Source organism: Protomyctophum bolini, assembly GCF_963924005.1.
Source record: "Protomyctophum bolini genome assembly, chromosome: 4".
In the NCBI taxonomy this organism is placed as follows: Eukaryota; Metazoa; Chordata; class Actinopteri; order Myctophiformes; family Myctophidae; genus Protomyctophum; species Protomyctophum bolini.
The window spans coordinates 52,279,835-52,302,334 of NC_137865.1; the positions used below are offsets into that span (position 1 = coordinate 52,279,835).

Below are 22,500 nucleotides of genomic sequence, written 5' to 3' on the forward strand. Positions count from 1 at the left end.
CACTCACGCACGCACGCACGCACGCACACTGCGCGTGTGTACTAATGCTGGGTCCATTTGGTTCCAAATGATCATTTAGCTGCATGTGTCCCCCCTGGGACTCCCTAAAGTACCCCTGGGGGTCCCTAAAGTACCCCTGGGGGTCCCCGGTCCCCACTTAGGGAACCACTGCTCTATAGATGACAGATGGGGCCTGACATGCCGGGGCAGATTCAAACTGAGTCCCTTTGATTCAAACGGTTGGCCTGAACCTCACTGGCCTTCATTCTAAAGCACCCGGTCACACTTCATTCAACTGTATTCAATGCTTTCACACCAGAGTACACTTCATTCAACTGTATTCAATGCTTTCACACCAGAGTACACTTCATTTAACTGTATTCAATGCTTTCACACCAGAGTACACTTCATTCAACTGTATTCAATGCTTTCACACCAGAGTACACTTCATTCAACTGTATTCAATGCTTTCACACCAGAGTACACTTCATTCAACTGTATTCAATGCTTTCACACCAGAGTACACTTCATTCAACTGTATTCAATGCTTTCACACCAGAGTACACTTCATTCAACTGTATTCAATGCTTTCACACCATGAGTACACTTCATTCAACTGTATTCAATGCTTTCACACCATGAGTACACTTCATTCAACTGTATTCAATGCTTTCACACCATGAGTACACTTCATTCAACTGTATTCAATGCTTTCACACCATGAGTACACTTCATTCAACTGTATTCAATGCTTTCACACCAGAGTACACTTCATTCAACTGTATTCAATGCTTTCACACCAGAGTACACTTCATTCAACTGTATTCAATGGGAGTGAGAGGAACTGGCACATGGAAGGACTATAGGCTCTGTGGGTTGTCTCCTGTCCGGGCCCCTCCTATACGTCTCACCAGGTCCACTCCTGCTCTCACCAGGCCCAGGACCTGTGCGTTGCACCAGACTCCCAGCACCAGGCACTCTATTCAGGAGTGGTGGATCATGGAGGACACAGGCCGGGGCGCTAACCCACACTGCTCACCCCGGTGCCGTCTACATTCCGGCTGTCACCCGTCTCTCCGGTGGTCACCAGACTATACCCGGTTGAAAGAATCTATACATATATCCATCTACCAATCCATCCACCACACAAATACACCATGAAACACACACACACACACACACACACACACACACACACACACACCCCTCTGCTGAGGTCTGCTTCAACAAATACAACTTTAACCTTTATTACTCCGCAGAGTCAGCTAGTTGAGCACAGAGTAGACACTCTGTTTCAGCAGCGCACATACACACACACTAATGCACGCATTAACACGCACGCACACACACACACACACACACACACACACACACACACACACACACGCACACACACACACACACGCACACGCACACGCACAAAGTACAAGCGCAGCACGTTTATCATCACATAAAAATGTCACCTCGTAAAGTTGCTCCTTCCAGGAAATGTTTCGTTCATCCTCAGAGCGATCAATTCAACTCAATAGGATGTTAACTGTAGAGATATGTTCAGACAGGGAGAGAGACGCAGAGCCATGTCGCCTGGTCTCTTTATAACAGGGAGAGACAGAGAGAGAGAGAGAGAGAGAGAGAGAGAGAGAGAGATATAGAGACAGAGAGATGGTCTGTTCACACAGGCAGAGTGAGACAGTCGGTAACGTCCGAAAAGGCCTTAATCCTCTGCTGGATGTAAACGCAGGGATCAATACTTCTGATCAAAGAAACACTACAGCTCTGTTCATCCACCGATCAATAATTAACTCATCATCAAACATTCCTAAGCCTTGTTTTGGGGGGTCGATTAAGCAGCCCCGCAAGATGGACTCTACCTCTCTGTGTCTGTGGCCGGCCCAAAGGCAGTGTTGTACCCGAACGCGTTCAAAGAACGATCGTTCAAAGAACGCGATCATTGTTTGGCTGAACGTGAACTGAACGTACTGTATTTCTGCCAGATGAACGTCATTGTGAGGGAGGGTATGAGTGACAGACTGACCTGGAGTTGTCCAGAGGACTTCTGAAGGCGGCTAGATGCTCCACCCCTTTATGGGGCGTGGCTTGATGCTCCACCCCTTTATGGGGAGTGGCTTTATGCTCCACCCCTTTATGGGGCGTGGTCCTGTGCTGCACCAGACAACCGTCTGCAAAAGAAATAAACAGATTATGTTCTATTGAAACATTTTATCATCACAAATCTTGTATGGGGGGGGGGGGGGGGGGGGGCTGGCTCTGGGGGTCCTTGGGGGTCCCTGGCTCTGGGGGTCCCCCCTGGGTCCCCCCTGGGAACTACCTGTTTCCACTGATGAAAACTAAATGAAAACTAAGCTATGACGACTAAAACTAAGACTAAATATACTAAATATACTGACAATGTTGTTGACAAATAAAATGTTGAGAGAACCTCGCCGCAAATTGATTGATTGATTGATTGATTGATTGATTGATTGATTGATCGATCAACACTGTCAGAGGACCTGATGAGAGCTCTATAAGAGAATTGCAGATCAACAGTGCCACACAGTGGCAGAGTGCAGTAACAGTAGTTGGTGTGGGAAGTCCGATAATTCCAAGATTATCGGACTTCCCACACCCACACTTTCTGATATGAACAATAATGCCATCACACGGCTAGCACTCTGAATATCACGTGACACTGATCATCATCCCCTGTATCGCTTCTTCAACCTCATGCCATCTGGACAAAGATACAGAACCTTACCCTGGAAAAAGGTTCGTTTCAGTAGGAGTTTTGTCCCCTCAGCCATCGCGGCATTAAACAAACTGCCCCGCCGATAGGATGGTTTCTGTACACAGTGGGGAACTCATGTTTTGTTTTGTATTGTCTTGGTGTAATGTTGTTTCTGTACTGTATTGTCTTGGTGTTATGTTGTTTCTGTACTGTATTGTCTTGGTGTTATGTTGTTTCTGTACTGTATTGTCTTGGTGTAATGTTGTTTCTGTACTGTATTGTCTTGGTGTTATGTTGTTTCTGTACTGTATTGTCTTGGTGTTATGTTGTTTCTGTACTGTATTGTCTTGGTGTAATGTTGTTTCTGTTCTGTATTGTCTTGGTGTTATGTTGTTTCTGTACTGTATTGTCTTGGTGTTATGTTGTTTCTGTACTGTATTGTCTTGGTGTTATGTTGTTTCTGTACTGTATTGTCTTGGTGTTATGTTGTTTCTGTACTGTATTGTCTTGGTGTAATGTTGTTTCTGTTCTGTATTGTCTTGGTGTAATGTTGTTTCTGTACTGTATTGTCTTGGTGTTATGTTGTTTCTGTACTGTATTGTCTTGGTGTTATGTTGTTTCTGTACTGTATTGTCTTGGTGTTATGTTGTTTCTGTACTGTATTGTCTTGGTGTTATGTTGTTTCTGTACTGTATTGTCTTGGTGTTATGTTGTTTCTGTACTGTATTGTCTTGGTGTTATGTTGTTTCTGTACTGTATTGTCTTGGTGTTATGTTGTTTCTGTACTGTATTGTCTTGGTGTAATGTTGTTTCTGTACTGTATTGTCTTGGTGTTATGTTGTTTCTGTACTGTATTGTCTTGGTGTTATGTTGTTTCTGTACTGTATTGTCTTGGTGTTATGTTGTTTCTGTACTGTATTGTCTTGGTGTTATGTTGTTTCTGTACTGTATTGTCTTGGTGTTATGTTGTTTCTGTACTGTATTGTCTTGGTGTAATGTTGTTTCTGTACTATGTGCTGCTTTTGTAGTTGGTGTTGAACAGACCTTTGAAAATGAATATCCTTCGGGACAATAAAGATTATTATTAACTATGAACACAAGAAAACAAGCCTAGATATGAGGTTTTAACTGGTTTTAACTGGTTTTAACTGGTCAGCCAAAATTTGACCTTTTGCGATGAACAAATAAGTCGACGGAAACACATTTTATTTTTGAGGGGCTCCTATATACAGGTTTAATGCTTGTTTTTTCCTTAAACAAACATTAAAAACCAGTGGCGTGCACAGACATTTAGAGGGGCAGGTGATCAAGTGAACAAAGGGCACCTTGTGTTGTCACGATGTGGTTCTGGAGGTGCAGGACGAACCAGGCAGAGGAGTGAATTCAAGTGGTTTTAATTCTCAAAAACGCACACTGTGAAACAACTTGGAAATAACTAGGACTTAGAATAACTAACTCTGGAAACACAAGGAACAGACCACGTCATTCACAACAACGATCTGACAAGGAACTGACCACATCATTCACAACAACGATCTGACAAGGAACTGCAAACACTGGGGCATAAAAATAGACAAGACTAACTACACACAGGTGGACTGAAACACACAATCAACACAGGGATAGGCTAACAGAACACAGAACACTAGGGTTACACTAATACAGGGAGGTGAGACAAGGCAGGTGACAGGAAACAAGGCAGACAGGAAACACTAGGAACAAAACTACAAAATAAGGAACCGAACACAAATACAAGTAATAAGTCCCAAAACACACAGACAAAGTCCAATTAAGGGCAGAGGAGCGTAGCTTGACATGTGCAGCGTGTGGAACCGGCCAGGTTGCCTTAATAGTGTGAGATTTATAGAGTTTGGTGCCTAAATAATATATTAGAAGCTTTTTATCAAGAATTGATCAATGTCACCATGGTCCACATGTTGTACAGATACACACACTGTACATGGTCCACATGTTGTACAGATACACATACTGTACATGGTCCACATACAGTGTACACTGTACTAAAAAAACGTTTTTTTTGTTTTTAGTTTTTCAAAATTGCACATTGCCAAAAGGGGGCGCTCTAGCAATAAAGATATAGTTAAATGTTTGTTTAGTTTTACATCACCTATAATCATAGCAACATGAGTCAGACTTTAATATATCAGCGCCCCTCACTTCACATAGGTGTGATTTTTCAATAAAAAAATGAAACATTAAAATCAATCTAGTCAGTGTGTGTGTGATGTGTGCTCCCCATCTGGTCTCTCTGTGTACGTGTGTGTGTGCGTGCGTGCGTGCGTGCGTGCATGCATGCACGCTTGTGTGCAGGGGGCGGGTGAGGTCACATGATGATGTCATCGGGGGCGGGGGCCTGTGATGTCATAATCTCCTCAGCCAGACAGATTTAAGAGGCTATTTTCAACGGCTCTTACAAGGAGGCGGGGCTTAGACCTCAGAGCATGCCTGGTCTTCAGCACATGTTATTGCGAACGCAGTGATTGCGAACGCAGTCTCACTTACTATGAGACCTAGCAGATCATGTCTGTGTGTCTGTCTGTCTGTCTGTCTGTCTGTCTGTCCCGCTATCCAAATATGGAGTGTGTTGCATCAGCAATCACTCAGCTCCATATATGGGCACAAAAGGGGCCAGGTCCACTCAGCTCCATATATGGGCACAAAAGGGGCACCATATAAGGAGTCCCCAAAGCAGCTATACGTCCAAAACCCAAATATGTACGAGCTGCGTTCGCTTCCTGCGTTTGCGCGTCTTACTCGTAATAACTTAGATTTATGTTATGTTATGTTATACAGCCACTGTTGATTTTCTATTTTACTTTTAGTCAGAGTCTCTTGACTAGTTTTCATTTAGTTTTAGTCACATTTTAGTCACCCGGAATGTTTTAGTGTTTAGTGTCTAGTTTTAGTCGACTAAATCTACAGTTGATTTAGTCGAACAAAATGTATTTTGGCGGGCCTTGATGTTGTCGTATAATGACTGATTTTACACTTGCTGAAAATAGCAGATCTACAAGCTCACAATGCGCTGCAGCCTGCAGCGCATTGTGAGCTTGTAGATCTGCTATTTTCAGCATGCAGCCAAGTGTAAAATGACTTATACTCTCTAGGTCGTCCTCAGACGAGCCCTCCATCGTCGTTTCCAGTCATCTCGGTTCTCCATACATCCGGCCAGTTCGTTGGTACTTTGCACTCCTGCATCGCTCTTGAGTATATCCACGTATGTTAGCACGGGGCGTCCTCGTGATCGATGGCCGTGTGTTGGTTCCCAGAGCACCAGTTTGCTGGCTGGCAGTTCTTGATGTCTTTGGCAGTGTCCTGCTAGTCTCATTCTCCTGGCTGCTATTTTCTGGCTCACCCTCGGTAGTCCCTCATACAGAGTCATGTTAGTGACATGTACAGTCTTGCTGATGTTAAGTACTGCACGCAGCATTCTGGTGTAGCACCCGTCAAGGGACTTCTCCAGGGTTGGCTTCAGGGTCCAGCATTCACTGCCGTATAGGAGAACAGACTCCACTGTTGCGTAGAAGAAGCTGAGTTTGATTTGTCGGGGGAGATTGGAGTTCCAAACACTGTTCATGCCATTTAGGGACCTCCATGCAAGTGCCTTCCTCACTTTCAGATCTTGCTCGGTTGAGTTGACCCATGAGCCCAGGTACTTGAAGTCTTTGACTTCCTTCAGCACCGTGCCTCCTGCTGTTGTGAGAGGTGGATGTTCCGGTGAGATGTTGTAGGTGATAACCTCAGTTTTCTTGGCATTTAGCCTAAGGCCAACTTTGGCACACTCCAGCTCCACACTGTTCAGGAGTTCCTGAGCTTGTTCCACGCTGTCGGAGAGCAGGCCGATGTCTACTGGATCTAATATCCACTAGTCCCTTCCTAACATTTTAGTCTAGTTTTTATTTGTTGACAAAATTGTCAGTACATTTAGTCTTAGTTTTAGTCGTCAAAGCTTAGTCTTCATTTAGTTTCCATTTAGTTTCGGACAGTATAGAAAAAGGTAGTCGACGAACATCTTTCGTCTTAGTTTTAATCGACGAAATCAACACTGCTTTGACCAGAAGTCCCCCTTTGCGTGGGACAGTCCCTCATTTCCGAGACTTTTCAGGCGTCCCACAAAATGAGACCCTGTCTGTCCCACATTGTGACTGACAGGCATCAGTGTTCACATTGAGACCCTGTCTGTCCCACATTGTGACTGACAGGCATCAGTGTTCACATTGAGACCCTGTCTGTCCCACATTGTGACTGACAGGCATCAGTGTTCACATTGAGACCCTGTCTGTCCCACATTGTGACTGACAGGCATCAGTGTTCACATTGAGACCCTGTCTGTCCCACATTGTGACTGACAGGCATCAGTGTTCACATTGAGACCCTGTCTGTCCCACATTGTGACTGACAGGCATCAGTGTTCACATTGAGACCCTGTCTGTCCCACATTGTGACTGACAGGCATCAGTGTTCACATTGAGACCCTGTCTGTCCCACATTGTGACTGACAGGCATCAGTGTTCACATTGAGACCCTGTCTGTCCCACATTGTGACTGACAGGCATCAGTGTTCACATTGAGACCCTGTCTGTCCCACATTGTGACTGACAGGCATCAGTGTTCACATTGAGACCCTGTCTGTCCCACATTGTGACTGACAGGCATCAGTGTTCACATTGAGACCCTGTCTGTCCCACATTGTGACTGACAGGCATCAGTGTTCACATTGAGACCCTGTCTGTCCCACATTGTGACTGACAGGCATCAGTGTTCACATTGAGACCCTGTCTGTCCCACATTGTGACTGACAGGCATCAGTGTTCACATTGAGACCCTGTCTGTCCCACATTGTGACTGACAGACATCAGTGTTCACATTGAGACTCTGTCTGTCCCACATTGTGACTGACAGGCATCAGTGTTCACATTGAGACCCTGTCTGTCCCACATTGTGACTGACAGACATCAGTGTTAATAGTTAGTTCCCTAATATAGATAATCAATATAAAATGATAAATCTCCCCTATAGACTAGGCTACAGTACTAAGTCGCCCATACCACCCATGACAAAAATTAGCATTGGAACAGCGGTAGAGTGGCTGGACAGGGTTCATATATATATTTACCCTGGTTGTCCAGTAACAGGGTGGTCAGTAGGTGTGTGTATATATAGTGTATATATGTATATATATATTTACCCTGGTTGTCCAGTAACAGGCTGGTCAGTAGATGAGGTGAAACCTCCTCCAACACGCCGCAGAAGGAGCGGAAGGCGTCAGGACCCTTGGGTCCGAGGCGGTCCAGGAACACCTCCGTCCTCTTGGGGGCGCTGTCCTGGGCCAGGATGAGGTGGTACTCGGCCAGGGAGAGGGTCCCGGACCGCAGCAGAGGAGGAAGCACCGTGCCCAGGTCCAGGTCCCCAAGCAGCCGGGCCCTGTGTCTCTGGAGCAGCCTGGAGGTCCTGGAAGGACCACAGATATAACATTGATTGATTGATTGATTGAAATAATTATTAACAGTTTGTAGAATTACAGTACATTTCAAGCACAACTCAATACAAAGACTGTTAACTGTGAGTTGGACGACCCAATTAAGCCTTACACTCGTTTACAACAGGGTCCACATTGTTCAATTCATCAAAACATTTAGAGACATACAAATAGACACTTCTATGTAGTTAAAGAACAGAACAGGAATTCATCATATATAAGCAAAAATGGAAAAGATACATATAAAGTGAGGGGAAAAGGGGGGGGCGGTGGGGGGGATTCAGAGGCCAGTTTCGAATTGCAGCCGTCCGTAGGTGCCCTTTGCGAGTGGTTTTGAAGGAGTCAAGGGATTCACATGTCTTAATGACTGTTGGTAGGGCGTTCCACATTTTGGTGGCATAGGAGCGAAAATAATTTAGTCCCTTGTTTGTGCCAAATCTGGGTTGTACATGGTTTGTTGCACTCCCTCTGGTGTTGTGGGTGTGGACTTCGTTTACATTAAGGAAGTATTTAGACAGGTACATGGGTATCTTGGTGGTGTATCGAATCTTGTGGACCAGACCCATTGCAAGATGCTGTACTCTGTCGTCGACCCTAAGCCATCCCAGCCTGTCAAAGTGGGCAGGGGTGAGGTGGGTTCGGGGGGTGAGACCAAGAAGGAGCCTGACCAGTTTGTTTTGGGAGATCTGCAGCCTTGTTTTAAGGGCCTTTGAGGTGCTGTGGTACCAAGAGGTGGATGCATAGTCAAAGAAACCTTGTAAGAGGGCTCCTGTTAAGGTCTTCAAGGTGTTTTTTTGACCAGTGAGGAGATCCTGTAAAGGAATCTTGTTCTTTGATTGACTTTGTGTGTGTGTGTGTGTGTGTGTGTGTGTGTGTGTGTGTGTGTGTGAGAGAGAGAGAGAGGTTTGTACCGCACACACGCACGGTACATTAAATGTACTATGTTGGGAGCTATCCATGGTGCTGCAGTAACACTGTAGGAGCTATCCATGGTGCTGAAGTGTGTAACACTGTGTAGGAGCTATCCATGGTGCTGAAGTGTGTAACTGTGTAGGAGCTATCCATGGTGCTGAAGTGTGTAACACTGTGTAGGAGCTATCCATGGTGCTGAAGTGTGTAACTGTGTAGGAGCTATCCATGGTGCTGAAGTGTGTAACACTGTGTGGGAGCTATCCATGGTGCTGAAGTGTGTAACACTGTGTAGGAGCTATCCATGGTGCTGAAGTGTGTAACACTGTGTAGGAGCTATCCATGGTGCTGCAGTAACACTGTAGGAGCTATCCATGGTGCTGAAGTGTGTAACACTGTGTGGGAGCTATCCATGGTGCTGAAGTGTGTAACACTGTAGGAGCTATCCATGGTGCTGAAGTGTGTAACACTGTAGGAGCTATCCATGGTGCTGAAGTGTGTAACACTGTGTGGGAGCTATCCATGGTGCTGAAGTGTGTAACACTGTGTGGGAGCTATCCATGGTGCTGAAGTGTGTAACACTGTAGGAGCTATCCATGGTGCTGAAGTGTGTAACACTGTGTGGGAGCTATCCATGGTGCTGAAGTGTGTAACACTGTGTGGGAGCTATCCATGGTGCTGAAGTGTGTAACACTGTAGGAGCTATCCAAGGTGCTGAAGTGTGTAACACTGTAGGAGCTATCCTTGGTGCTGAAGTGTGTAACACAGTGTAGGAGCTATCCAGGGTGCTGAAGTGTGTAACACTGTGTGGGAGCTATCCTTCCCTGTAGACACTAGACAGTGACTCAACTTAAAGGACAAGGTTCATGCTTTCGGTTGTTATTAGAGGAAGTAAAATATGAGTGTTAATTTTTTCTCATTTGCTGCTTTCTTTCATTTTAGGGATTTTAGCTCTTTTTGACAGGGGGGCGGGGGTATTCGAGCATGGGGCTAAATATGTATTTATTTACAAAATGTTATGGTGATTTATTTTTTTATTAATTACTATAGTCCTAATAAACCCCCAGGAAATGACATCTGGCCACAGAAGATGACAGGATCTACTGAATGTGAAGGTAGTCTACTGGGGGATGGCTTATACTGTGTGTATAGGCTCAATATGTCAGTTTGTCACATTCAATATTCACATATTCCCTAATCAATGCATATATCGGTGAATTGATTATTTTAATATAATATATATGTATGTATGTATGTATGTATGTATGTATGTATGTATGTATGTATGTATGTACTAATATTGATGTAACATGTTGATTTGCTCGTGCACATAATATTAATTTATTAATTTACATCATATTATGATGTAAATTCTCAAAAAAAATGTAGGACAAACATATACACTAATAGCTGAATATATGTGGCTAGAGCCCCTTGTTGTGCTATTTGATCATGAACATTAGTGGGGGCCAATCATTTAGTGTGTATCGTGATATACTGCTGGAAATAAAATGGTGATATTATATTTTCCCACATGGCCCAGGCAGAGTTGACCCATTCTGACCTGAGATCAGATTCTAAAAATGTCTTCTACATCCTGACAGTTTTCTGAAAAAGCTATGTTTCTATGTCAGTCGTTCTTCAAATTTTCAAAAATAGCAGACCTACAAGCTCGTAGCGCGCCACTCGGTGGCGCGCTATGAGCTTGTAGATCTGCTATTTTTCAATATCTAAAGCATTACATAATGCAACACCAAAAGGGGTTCCCGTCCAAAATGGGTTAATAAGAGCTATATGTGTGCAACATGACAACTGTTTTTAAGTATTGTACAGTAACAACTAAAGTCTCTGTAATGTTTATGTTGTACTAATACTACAAAAATCTAAATTAAAGGGATTTGAGATCATTAAAGCTGGGCTGTTTGCCCTGAGTCCAGTGCATTCTACCAACTTCCAGTCCAGGACTCGCTTTGCTGTATGCCCTTCGCCTTCGCAATTAGAAGTCTATGTAGAAGACAGTGAGTTGTCAGAACTTTGTAGAAGAGCCTCCATTGGACTGAAGCCCCTTGAAGTGAGGGGATTCAGCCGCCCCCAGCCCCCCCCAGCCCCCTCTACAATTTACAATTTACCAGACGCTCTTGATCCAGAGCGACTTACATTAAGCAAAAACAAAAGCATGTCATACATCACATAAATAAAAAGTATACAGTTATCGTGAATCATGTATAAACTAAGAACGTAACAGTGGAGTATCTATATATATATATATCTATATATGTCAACTATGCATACTATACTATATTATATATTATACAATAATACATGTGTACTATAAAGTGCTAAATCTAGTGCTGTCTACGTACCTGTGGGTTCCCGGGGGTCTCCTGCGCTGGCATCGGGACCTGGGACCACCGCCCTGCTGCTGCCTCCGCTGTCTCCTCACGAACCACTTCTTGGTTCCGCTGCCAAACATCTTGACGTAGAGAAGGACCGTCCTGACCCTGAGGATCTTCACAGGGGAGAGGACCATGCTCTAGAACATCTCCATCCAGAGAAGTATCGTCCGGACTCTAAATATCTTCACAGAACGATGGACCATGTTGGACCCTACGGCTCCATGTAGAATCAAATGGACCCAGAGAGGACCCTACTGCTCCATGTAGAATCAAATGGACCCAGAGAGGACCCTACTGCTCCATGTAGAATCAAATGGACCCAGAGAGGACCCTACGGCTCCATGTAGAACCAAATGGACCCAGAGAGGACCCTACTGCTCCATGTAGAATCAAATGGACCCAGAGAGGACCCTACTGCTCCATGTAGAATCAAATGGACCCAGAGAGGACCCTACAGCTCCATGTAGAATCAAATGGACCCAGAGAGGACCCTACAGCTCCATGTATAACCAAATGGACCCAGAGAGGACCCTACAGCTCCATGTAGAACCAAATGGACCCGGACGGACTGTAAAACATCTTGACGCACAGCAGAGCAGGGCTGGTTTCTGTCGGAAAGGAGAAGGAGCGCATGTTGTCTGATCAGTCTGCCATGCTCCCTTTGTTGTGGTGTGTGTGTGTGTGTGTGTGTGTGTGTGTGTGTGTGTGTGTGTGTGTGTGTGTGTGTGTGTGTGTGTCAGCCAATCAGCTGCATAGACAGAGGGAAGGTACTTACAGATCGTTAAGAGGATTATGACTTCTTAAAATGAACCGTTACAACTACACTGCTCATATACTGCATGGGGATGGGGGGGGGGGGGCAGGGACCCCCTGGGGTTCTTGAGGGAGTTCCAAAATGATAGTTAGGAACCAAATGGACCCTTATGGGTCTGTAACTCTGAGAGTGTACAAATGGAACCAAATGGACTCTTATGGGTCTGTAACTCTGAGAGTGTACAAATGGAACCAAATGGACTCTTATGGGTCTGTAACTCTGAGAGTGTACAAATGGAACCAAATGGACCCTTATGGGTCTGTGACTCTGAGAGTGTAACACATGGAACCAAATGGACCCTTATGGGTCTGTAACTCTGAGAGTGTACAAATGGAACCAAATGGACTCTTATGGGTCTGTAACTCTGAGAGTGTACAAATGGAACCAAATGGACCCTTATGGGTCTGTAACTCTGAGAGTGTACAAATGGAACCAAATGGACCCTTATGGGTCTGTAACTCTGAGAGTGTACAAATGGAACCAAGTGGACCCTTATGGGTCTGTGACTCTGAGAGTGTACAAATGGAACCAAGTGGACCCTTATGGGTCTGTAACTCTGAGAGTGTACAAATGGAACCAAGTGGACCCTTATGGGTCTGTGACTCTGAGAGTGTACAAATGGAACCAAATGGACCCTTATGGGTCTGTAACTCTGAGAGTGTACAAATGGAACCAAGTGGACCCTTATGGGTCTGTGACTCTGAGAGTGTACAAATGGAACCAAATGGACCCTTATGGGTCTGTAACTCTGAGAGTGTACAAATGGAACCAAGTGGACCCTTATGGGTCTGTGACTCTGAGAGTGTACAAATGGAACCAAATGGACCCTTATGGGTCTGTAACTCTGAGAGTGTACAAATGGAACCAAATGGACCCTTATGGGTCTGTAACTCTGAGAGTGTACAAATGGAACCAAATGGACCATTACACTCTCAGAGTTAAATTAACATTGATTTTACGATACATTGGGGGTCCCAGAGATGGAAATGGGGGACCGTAGCCTAATTCAGGTCAAACTGGGGGTCCTTGAAATGAAAATGTTGAGTTGTTCACATGGGGGTCCCTGGTACAACACATGTTCAGATGGGGGTCCCTGGTACAACACATGTTCAGATGGGGGTCCCTGGTACAACACATGTTCACATGGGGGTCCCTGGTACAACACATGTTCAGATGGGGGGTCCCTGGTACAACACATGTTCACATGGGGATCCCTGGTACAACACATGTTCAGATGGGGGTCCCTGGTACAACACATGTTCACATGGGGGTCCCTGGTACAACACATGTTCACATGGGGGTCCCTGGTACAACACATGTTCACATGGGGGTCCCTGGTACAACACATGTTCAGATGGGGGTCCCTGGTACAACACATGTTCAGATGGGGGGTCCCTGGTACAACACATGTTCAGATGGGGGTCCCTGGTACAACATGTTTTCAGTGTGTGTGTGTGTGTGTGTGTGTGTGTGTGCGTGTGTGTGTGTGTGTGTGTGTGTGTGTGTGTGTGCGTGTCAACTTACAATGACGTGGCCTCAGCCAGTAAACAGGTGTCATGTCTGCTCTTCGCCACCAGAGGGCAGCGTGTGACCACACATCTGAAACGCAAACAAAACATGTGTTGTTTTATTTAATGCAGTGCTTCTCAACCAGTGGTCCGGGGACCACCAGTGGTCCTTGAGGGGGTTCCAGGTGGTCCGGGGACCACCAGTGGTCCTTGAGGGGGTTCCAGGTGGTCCCCAGCTAAATGATGGAGAGTTGCTAACCAAATGGACCCTTATTGGATATTTAACTCTTGTAAAATGATTGTACAATTATTCATTTCACACTCTCAATAGTTAAATCAGTGTTAAACATCTGCATTACTTAAGTTAATTTACAAGAAGTCGACACAATGAAGAGAATGTAAAATAGTTATTGTGATCATTGCTTGGTACCCACATCAATATAGCATGGAGCTGTTGACAGGATAGTTCTGGGTCTGAGAGCCTAAATGTCAACACATAGGCCTATTTTAATCAAACTTCCAACATATTTATGATTGCTCGCAAATATAACCTTTTCTTTTCATTTTAAACGTTAATTCTTTCACATTGTTATAATGATCATTAGACAATAATCCACCTATAAGTCAGAGTTGAGTTTTATTGAACTATGAGATCGGATCTGTTTATTATAATTATAGACACATTTTATTATAATTTGATTATTATAAAGAATACTGCAGATCACATTTCATGTTTGTGACATTTTCATTATGCGACTCAGATAGTGGAACTGAGAATGAATCATATTCCTCTGTGACGTTTACACATTTAACACACGTATGAAACACATCTAACCACTGTGTTTTCCCAGATAGTCATTTATTTGTATAAAAGTAGTCTATGATGTATATCGGTCTGCAAACATATATATATGTTGTGCCACGTCATGCAAGAGTTATTCAATGTTTTCAATTTCTCCAAACATTCTTATTTTAAGTGTTTTCTTTAACTGATTTGGATGTTTTAGGACCACGTGTTGCTGGAGACCCACTGGAACACCTTCAAGGACCCCGGGGGGTCCCCGAGCCACATCTTGTGTATTAGAAACAGTTGTAATGGTGGAGTCTCCATAGAGTCTCCATAGAGTCTCCATAGAGTCTCCATATAGTCTCCATAGAGTCTCTATAGAGTCTCCATAGAGTCTCCATAGAGTCTTCATAGAGTCTCCATAGAGTCTCCATAGAGTCTACATAGAGTCTCATAGAGTCTCCATAGAGTCTCCATAGAGTCTCCATAGAGTCTCCATAGAGTCTCCATATAGTCTCCATAGTCTCATAGAGTCTCATAGAGTCTCCATAGAGTCTCCATAGTCTCATAGAGTCTCAGAGTCTCATAGAGTCTCCATAGAGTCTCCATAGAGTCTCCATAGAGTCTCCATAGAGTCTCCATAGTCTCATAGAGTCTCATAGAGTCTCCATAGAGTCTCCATAGAGTCTCCATATAGTCTCCATAGAGTCTCCATAGAGTCTCCATAGAGTCTCCATATAGTCTCCATAGTCTCATAGAGTCTCATAGAGTCTCATAGAGTCTCCATAGAGTCTCCATAGAGTCTCCATAGAGTCATAAAGCACAAATAAACAACATTTATTCCTGCCTCGTAGCAACAGTACAACCAGCCATCTACAATTACATGAACTTTGATTCATTGTCTTATGACAGTACAGTTAATGTGTGTGTGTGTGTGTGTGTGTGTGTGTGTGTGTGTGTGTGTGTGTTCCTGTTATCAGACGGGCATGAACCAAAGTCCGTTTCCTTCTATAGTCGTCTCAGCATTAATTTTTTCTCAGACTGACATTCTCTCGTCAGAGACTGAGACGCGAAAAACAGAGAAAAAAATCAGAGAGACAAATATTGATCAATCAATAAATAAATAGATCCATTAATTAATAGACGGAGGATCCTTTAGACACCCTGGCAGACCGACAGACTGTTATCTGATACCATCTCCACCGAGGTAAGAACAGAAAGATTATTATCCCTAGACCCGCTCTCAAAGGGCACCTACGGACGACTGCAATTAGAAACTGGCCCCCGTAAAACCTGAACCGCTCTGCATCGTTTTCCCTTTTTTCTCTTCATTTGGAACAAATACAAAACTCACGGCACTCCATTTTTAATGTTAATATGAATACCGGTACTACAACCATTACTATTACTACTACTATTGATACTCATAATGTTTATTATTGTTATTATTATTATTATTACTACTACTATTGATACTCATAATGTTTATTATTATTATTATTATTATTACTACTACTATTGATACTCATAATGTTACTGTTGTCGTTTTGTCTTGTAGAATTCCTCCGGTGTAACGACAGCCTCAGAGAACATTCCAGATCGGGGAGCGTCAGGGAGCGGCAGACCAAAATGGCATCCCGTTTCACTGGTCAGGAAGAGGATCTGAGCTGTCCCGTGTGTCATGGCATCTTTAAACGTCCCGTCGTGCTGTCCTGTGGACACAGCTTCTGCAAAGACTGCCTGCAGGAATGGTGGACGGAAAGACCAACAAAGGAATGTCCCGTTTGTCAGAGGAGATCCTCCAAGGACAATCCTCTCACAAACTTTGCTCTGAAGAACCTGTGTGAGAAGCTCTTGGAGGAGAACGGCCGGAGCTCGTCGTCGCTGAGCTCGGAGGTCCTCTGCAGCGCACACGGCGAGAAGCTGAAGCTCTTCTGTCTGGACGACCAACAGCTGGCGTGTCTCGTGTGTCGCGACTCAAAAAAACACGCCGGACACAAGTTCTTACCCGTGGACGAAGCGTCTGAACTTTGCAAACAGAAGGTCCAGGAATCACTGGAGCCTTTAAAGGAGAAACTGGAGCTCTTTGATGAAGTTAAAACAAATTACGACATAACAGAAAATCACATGAAGGTTCAGGCCAGGAACACAGAGACGCAGATCAAGGAACAGTTTGAGAATCTCCGCCGCTTCCTACAGGAGGAAGAGGAGGCCAGGATGGCCGCTCTGCGGGAGGAAGAGGCTCAGAAGAGTCAGGAGATGAAGGAGAGGATTGAGGCTCTGAGCAGAGAAATGGAAACCCTCTCCAACGCAATCCAAGCTGCCGAGGACCAGCTGAGAGCCGACGACCACGTCTCCTTCCTGCAGAACTACAAGACCACCATGGAGGGAGTCCAGCTCACCCTGCAGGACCCACCGCCGCTCTCAGGAGGAGCGCTGATAGACCAGGCCAAACACCTGAAGAACCTGACCTTCAGAGTCTGGGACAAGATGAAGGACATTGTCTCCTACACTCCTGTCGTCCTGGACCCCAACACTGCTTGTCCAGGGCTCGTGCTGTCTGATGATCTGACCAGTGTGAGACGTGAAGAAGAGATACAGCAGCTTCCTGACAACACAGAGAGGTTTGGCTGGTTCAGAGTCCAGGGTTCTGAGGGCTTTGACTCAGGGTCTCACAGCTGGGATGTTGAGGTTGGAGACAATACAGACTGGGAGGTAGGTGTGTGTGAGGAGTCGTACTGGAGGGAGGGAGTCTCAGGGAGAGGAGGCTGGATAATAGAGTTATATAGGGATGAATACAAAGCAGTCTACTCATCAGAACATGATGATGATAGTTATGAGACTGTTCTCTCAGTGAATCAGAAACCCCGGAGGATCAGAGTCCAGCTGGACTGGGACAGAGGACAGCTGTCCTTCTCTGATCCTGATTCTAACACACACCTGCACACCTTCACACACGCCTTCCCTGAGGCACTGTTTCCATTCATTTGTAATGGTAATTATGGTAATGATCGGTCTCTGAAGATGTTACCAGGGAAGATCTGTGTCACTCTGGAAAACCACAGTTAGAACGTCTGGCGTCCAATAAAAACACCTCCAGAATATATTGATTAAAGGGCTTAATCGTTTTATGGCAGGTCATTAATTATTAATTATTATTATTCAATAATTATTAATATTATTTTAAATCGGTTGCAGTGATTATTTAATTAATGTATCGTTCAGTTACAAAATGAGAAGAGCGCCCCTCACTTCTTGAGGCTGTACTGAAAATACTGACATTTTTGCACATCTCTCTGCTAACACACCAGATGTTGTTGTGGTTAATGAAGAGAACAAATCAGTTTTCATTCTTGAAATGGCCTGCACCTTTGACTCTAGCTTAGAGGAAGCCTTTATGACTAAGGTCATTAAGTACCAGCCGCTCCTCCAGTCCATCATTGAACTAGGCTATAGGTGCAATCTATATGTGTTTATCTTCGGCAGCCTAGGACATGTACACAGTTTGGTCGTAAGAGGCTTCCAACAACTTGGGATGCCGAAAAAAGCAGCCAAACGGCTTGCGAAATTCTGTGCAATATCTTCCACTATCGGTAGCCGCCAAATATGGCGAAGACGCTGTTACCTGTACCCCTGAAGGGTGTGTGGGTATTTATTTGTTCGGGATTTGCTGACTGCATTCTGTGCGGCACCTTGTAAATATTTGTGTCCTTGTATTTGTATCTCTTATGTGGACATAAATAAATGATTAAAATGTGTGTGTGTGTGTGTGTGTGTGTGTGTGTGTGTGTGTGTGTGTGTGTGTGTGTGTGTGTGTACCCCATAGCAATGATCTGATTGGATGAACAATGTTGTACCCCATAGCAATGATCTGATTGGCTGAGCACGGGATGTGATGTATGATGATAAGAGCGCCCCTCACTTCACACATGTGTGATTTTTATTTCCTTTTTTTACACTAACCATTTGATCCCTATAGTATCTATTCTGATCAATATTAGCCAAAAATAGCAGATCTACAAGCGTGTAGATCTGCGCAAAGATCTGTCCGCTCTGAAATAATGTATATTCAATGATTTGCGCCACATTTTCACGATATTTAAAAAATAGCAGACCGCTCTGAAATAGGTCTGCTGTTTTTTTTACTATCGTGAAAATATCGTGAAAATGTGGCGCAAATCTTTGAATATACATAATTTCAGAGCGGACGAATGATTATTACTGATAACATGTTTTATATTGAACTGTTTGTCATTTATGGATCAGGTTGAATTATATAGTTTCTATGTGATGATGAAGATGAAGATGAAGAAGTGATGATGATTATTTGATCTTATTAAAGATGAGAGTAAAGTGAGTCAGACGTGTGTTTGTAACCGTCAACAATGAAAAAGGAATTAAAATAAATTAAAAAAACGTAATTGTAAAAAACAAAACACAGTCTCCTCACATATTAGGAGGGCAGCATCAGTCCAGAACCAAGCATGGGGGTTTTCAATCAATATTCTCAGATCCATCATGGTTAAAATGGAGTTTTATGAGCCCTCATATGCATCATGCACTCTGACTCTGGACTGTGATAACTTATTGGTTCCTTTTTCATCCATCATGCACTTTAAATATCACCATGCACTTTACTCTGTGTTGTATGTTACGTGTTATGTTAGTGTTTTTATGTACTACGCGGTTATGTGGGAGCTCCCTAGACATTTCGTTTTATGCTCAGTGTATGCTTTGTGTGCAATGACAAATAAAAGTCTACATAACTTACATCAGAGGTTCCCGACCTTTCACGTGAAGGACCCCCAAATTGACACTAATTAGCACAGACCCCCTGGAACTCCCTCAAGGACCCCTGGGGGTCCTCGGACCCCCTGGAACTCCCTCAAGGACCCCTGGGGGTCCCCGGACCCCCTGAGGGTCCTTGAGGGAGAAAGAAAACACAAACTATGTATTTATTACATTGCAAAATGTTTATCTTGTTTATAGTTGATCAAACGTAAATACTACAATTGGACTCAAAGTCTCTTCAAAATGTAAATGAAAATGTTCACTTCAGATTTCCCCCCCGCAATGTCCCTTTAAAGGTGTCCCAGAGTCAGTTAAAGTATCCCAAAGTAATCCCCAAAAGGTAATCTGAGCATTCCAAACGTTGCAGATCTTCTCTTTTGTTAAATAAAGCAGTCCAAAAGTTATAAAACCAAAAGACAATGCAGCTCACTGGAAAAATAAAAGGTATATCCTCCTCACCTTAACCCTTTAAGTCAGGAGTCCTCGGCTGGTTCCTTTGTTGTCAGCAGAGACTGTTGTGGTTGCAATACAAAACACGAACACAGTGTTGTCAATGAAGTTACCGATACAATGTTTAATCTGCAACACAATTTGATACAATATGTAGTGAGGGTCCCTGCTTCATCTCTCTCTCAGCTAAAGGGCCCTTGGTCAGAAAAACATGAAGACGCCTGCTCTAGTTAGAAATCCTGACACTCCTAGCACAAAACCAGACCTTGATATGTAGCCGTCCACAGCCAAAGTGAGCATATTTCAACAGGTTATGCTGTTTTACTTTATATTTTGAACACCTGCCCTGACCCTCTCTCTAATGGTCTATAAAATACTCACTGACAAATGTACAGGCTGTAGTCAGACATGGACTTTCTGGTCTTTGAACCAGCACATACAACTTAAATAAAAGTAGGGATAAACGTTTGCCGTACTTGTTATTGTGGGACCAGCAGAGACTGTTGTGGTTGCAATACCCGGACACACATGTACAGTATGAAAGTGCCTCTACAATTCTAGATTTAATCTTTAAAATAAAATGTAGATAAACTTCTGATGCCATACTTCTTGTTGTGGGATGAGTAGGAAGTCTAGTAACTGCGGTTGTAGAATCTGTCTCTGAAACTGGTGTGGTTGTACGAGTGCCTTCTCTTTCTGTTGTGACTGCAATACCTGGGAACACAGATAGGAAAATTCAATTAGTATTCTAATTGAACCATTTTTTATCACATATTTTGTTACAGACACAGACTCCACAGATAAGCACTTAAAATATGATCAGACCTTTCAGATCAGTACATAAAATAAACTAGAGAAAAACTTTTGGTGCCGTACTTCTTGTGAGACTAGAAATATCTGCAGTTGTAGAATCTGGCTCTGGAACAGGCGTGGTTGAACGAATGCCTTCACATTCTGTTGTGATTGCAATACCTGGGCACACAGATAGGAACATTCAATTATTTTATTCTAATTGAAAAAAGAATATCTATTTTGTTACAGACACAGACTCCACAACAAGAGTTTATGTAATTCAGATAAAGACTTAAAATAAGATCAGGCCTATTAGATCAGTACTTAAATAAAACTAGAGATAAACTTTTGCTGCCGTACTTGTGGGACGAGTAATATCTGCGGTTGTAGAATCTGGCTCTGGAACTGGTGTGGTTGAACCAATGTCTTCTCTTTTTGTTGTGATTTCAATACCTGGGCACACAGATTGAGAAATTCAATTACTATTGAACAATGTTGATATCCTATTTTGTTACAGGCACATGAGGCTACACACGTACATGAATCCAACATATACTGTAAATGGAAAAGATTGTGTAAACAAACAATCAATAAAACATTAATTTACACAACACGAACACGTGGTTATGCTTGGTATGGTTGAGTCCCACAGTTTTAGATCATTACTACAAAACACACATCAGCCACATTAAGCCCTATATACACTTCTGCCATTTGAAAATTGCTGATCTACAAGCATGCAATGTGACACCCTGAGTTTGTAGATCTGCCATTTTCTAAATATTAGTATACAATTTATACATTTGATAACTTGTGTGAAATGGGACATTCTGCATAATAATTGCAATTACTATGAAAACCTTGCAAAACCCGCGTCTCCGTCAGTCACGCCACCATATACGGGCGTCAGTCCGTCACGCCTCGTGACACAAGAAGCGAGAACAGAGCGTCACGGAGGCTGCCATGGCACTCCATATATGGGCATTGCATTGGGACTCCATTACCCAGAAGCTCTGAGAATTAAGCCATTTAGACCCGAGGACGATTCTACAAATGCCTTCTAAATCCTGACAGTTTTCTGGATAACCCTATGTTTCTATAGCCGTGGTTCTCTAACCATTTAATAATAATAACCCTATGTTTCTATAGCCGTGGTTCTCTAACCATTTAATAATAATAACCCTATGTTTCTATAGCCGTGGTTCTCTAACCATTTAATAATAATAACCCTATGTTTCTATAGCCGTGGTTCTCTAACCATTTAATAATAATAACCCCATGTTTCTATAGCCGTGGTTCTCTAACCATTTAATAATAATAACCCTATGTTTCTATAGCCGTGGTTCTCCAACCATTTAATAATAATAACACTATGTTTCTATAGCCGTGGTTCTCTAACCATTTAATAATAATAACCCTATGTTTCTATAGCCGTGGTTCTCTAACCATTTAATAATAATAACCCTATGTTTCTATAGCCGTGGTTCTCTAACCATTTAATAATAATAACCCTATGTTTCTATAGCCGTGGTTCTCTAACCATTTAATAATAATAACACTATGTTTCTATAGCCGTGGTTCTCTAACCATTTAATAATAATAACCCTATGTTTCTATAGCCGTGGTTCTCTAACCATTTAATAATAATAACCCTATGTTTCTATAGCCGTGGTTCTCTAACCATTTAATAATAATAACCCTATGTTTCTATAGCCGTGGTTCTCTAACCATTTAATAATAATAACCCTATGTTTCTATAGCCGTGGTTCTCTAACCATTTAATAATAATAACCCTATGTTTCTATAGCCGTGGTTCTCTAACCAT

General features: G+C 43.3%; 1 protein-coding gene across 1 annotated transcript in view; it reads left to right on the forward strand.

The window, feature by feature from the left end:
- LOC308313636 (nuclear factor 7, ovary-like) overlaps positions 1-17,719 on the forward strand; it is a 283,858-nt gene extending 266,139 nt beyond the window's left edge. Inside the window, exon 2 of the mRNA XM_080760859.1 lies at positions 16,201-17,719. Coding sequence (XP_080616985.1) covers positions 16,272-17,711 — 1,440 coding nt within the window. The 5' untranslated portion in view covers positions 16,201-16,271 and the 3' untranslated portion in view covers positions 17,712-17,719. The remainder of the gene's footprint in view (positions 1-16,200) is intronic.
- Positions 17,720-22,500: the final 4,781 nt, after the last annotated feature.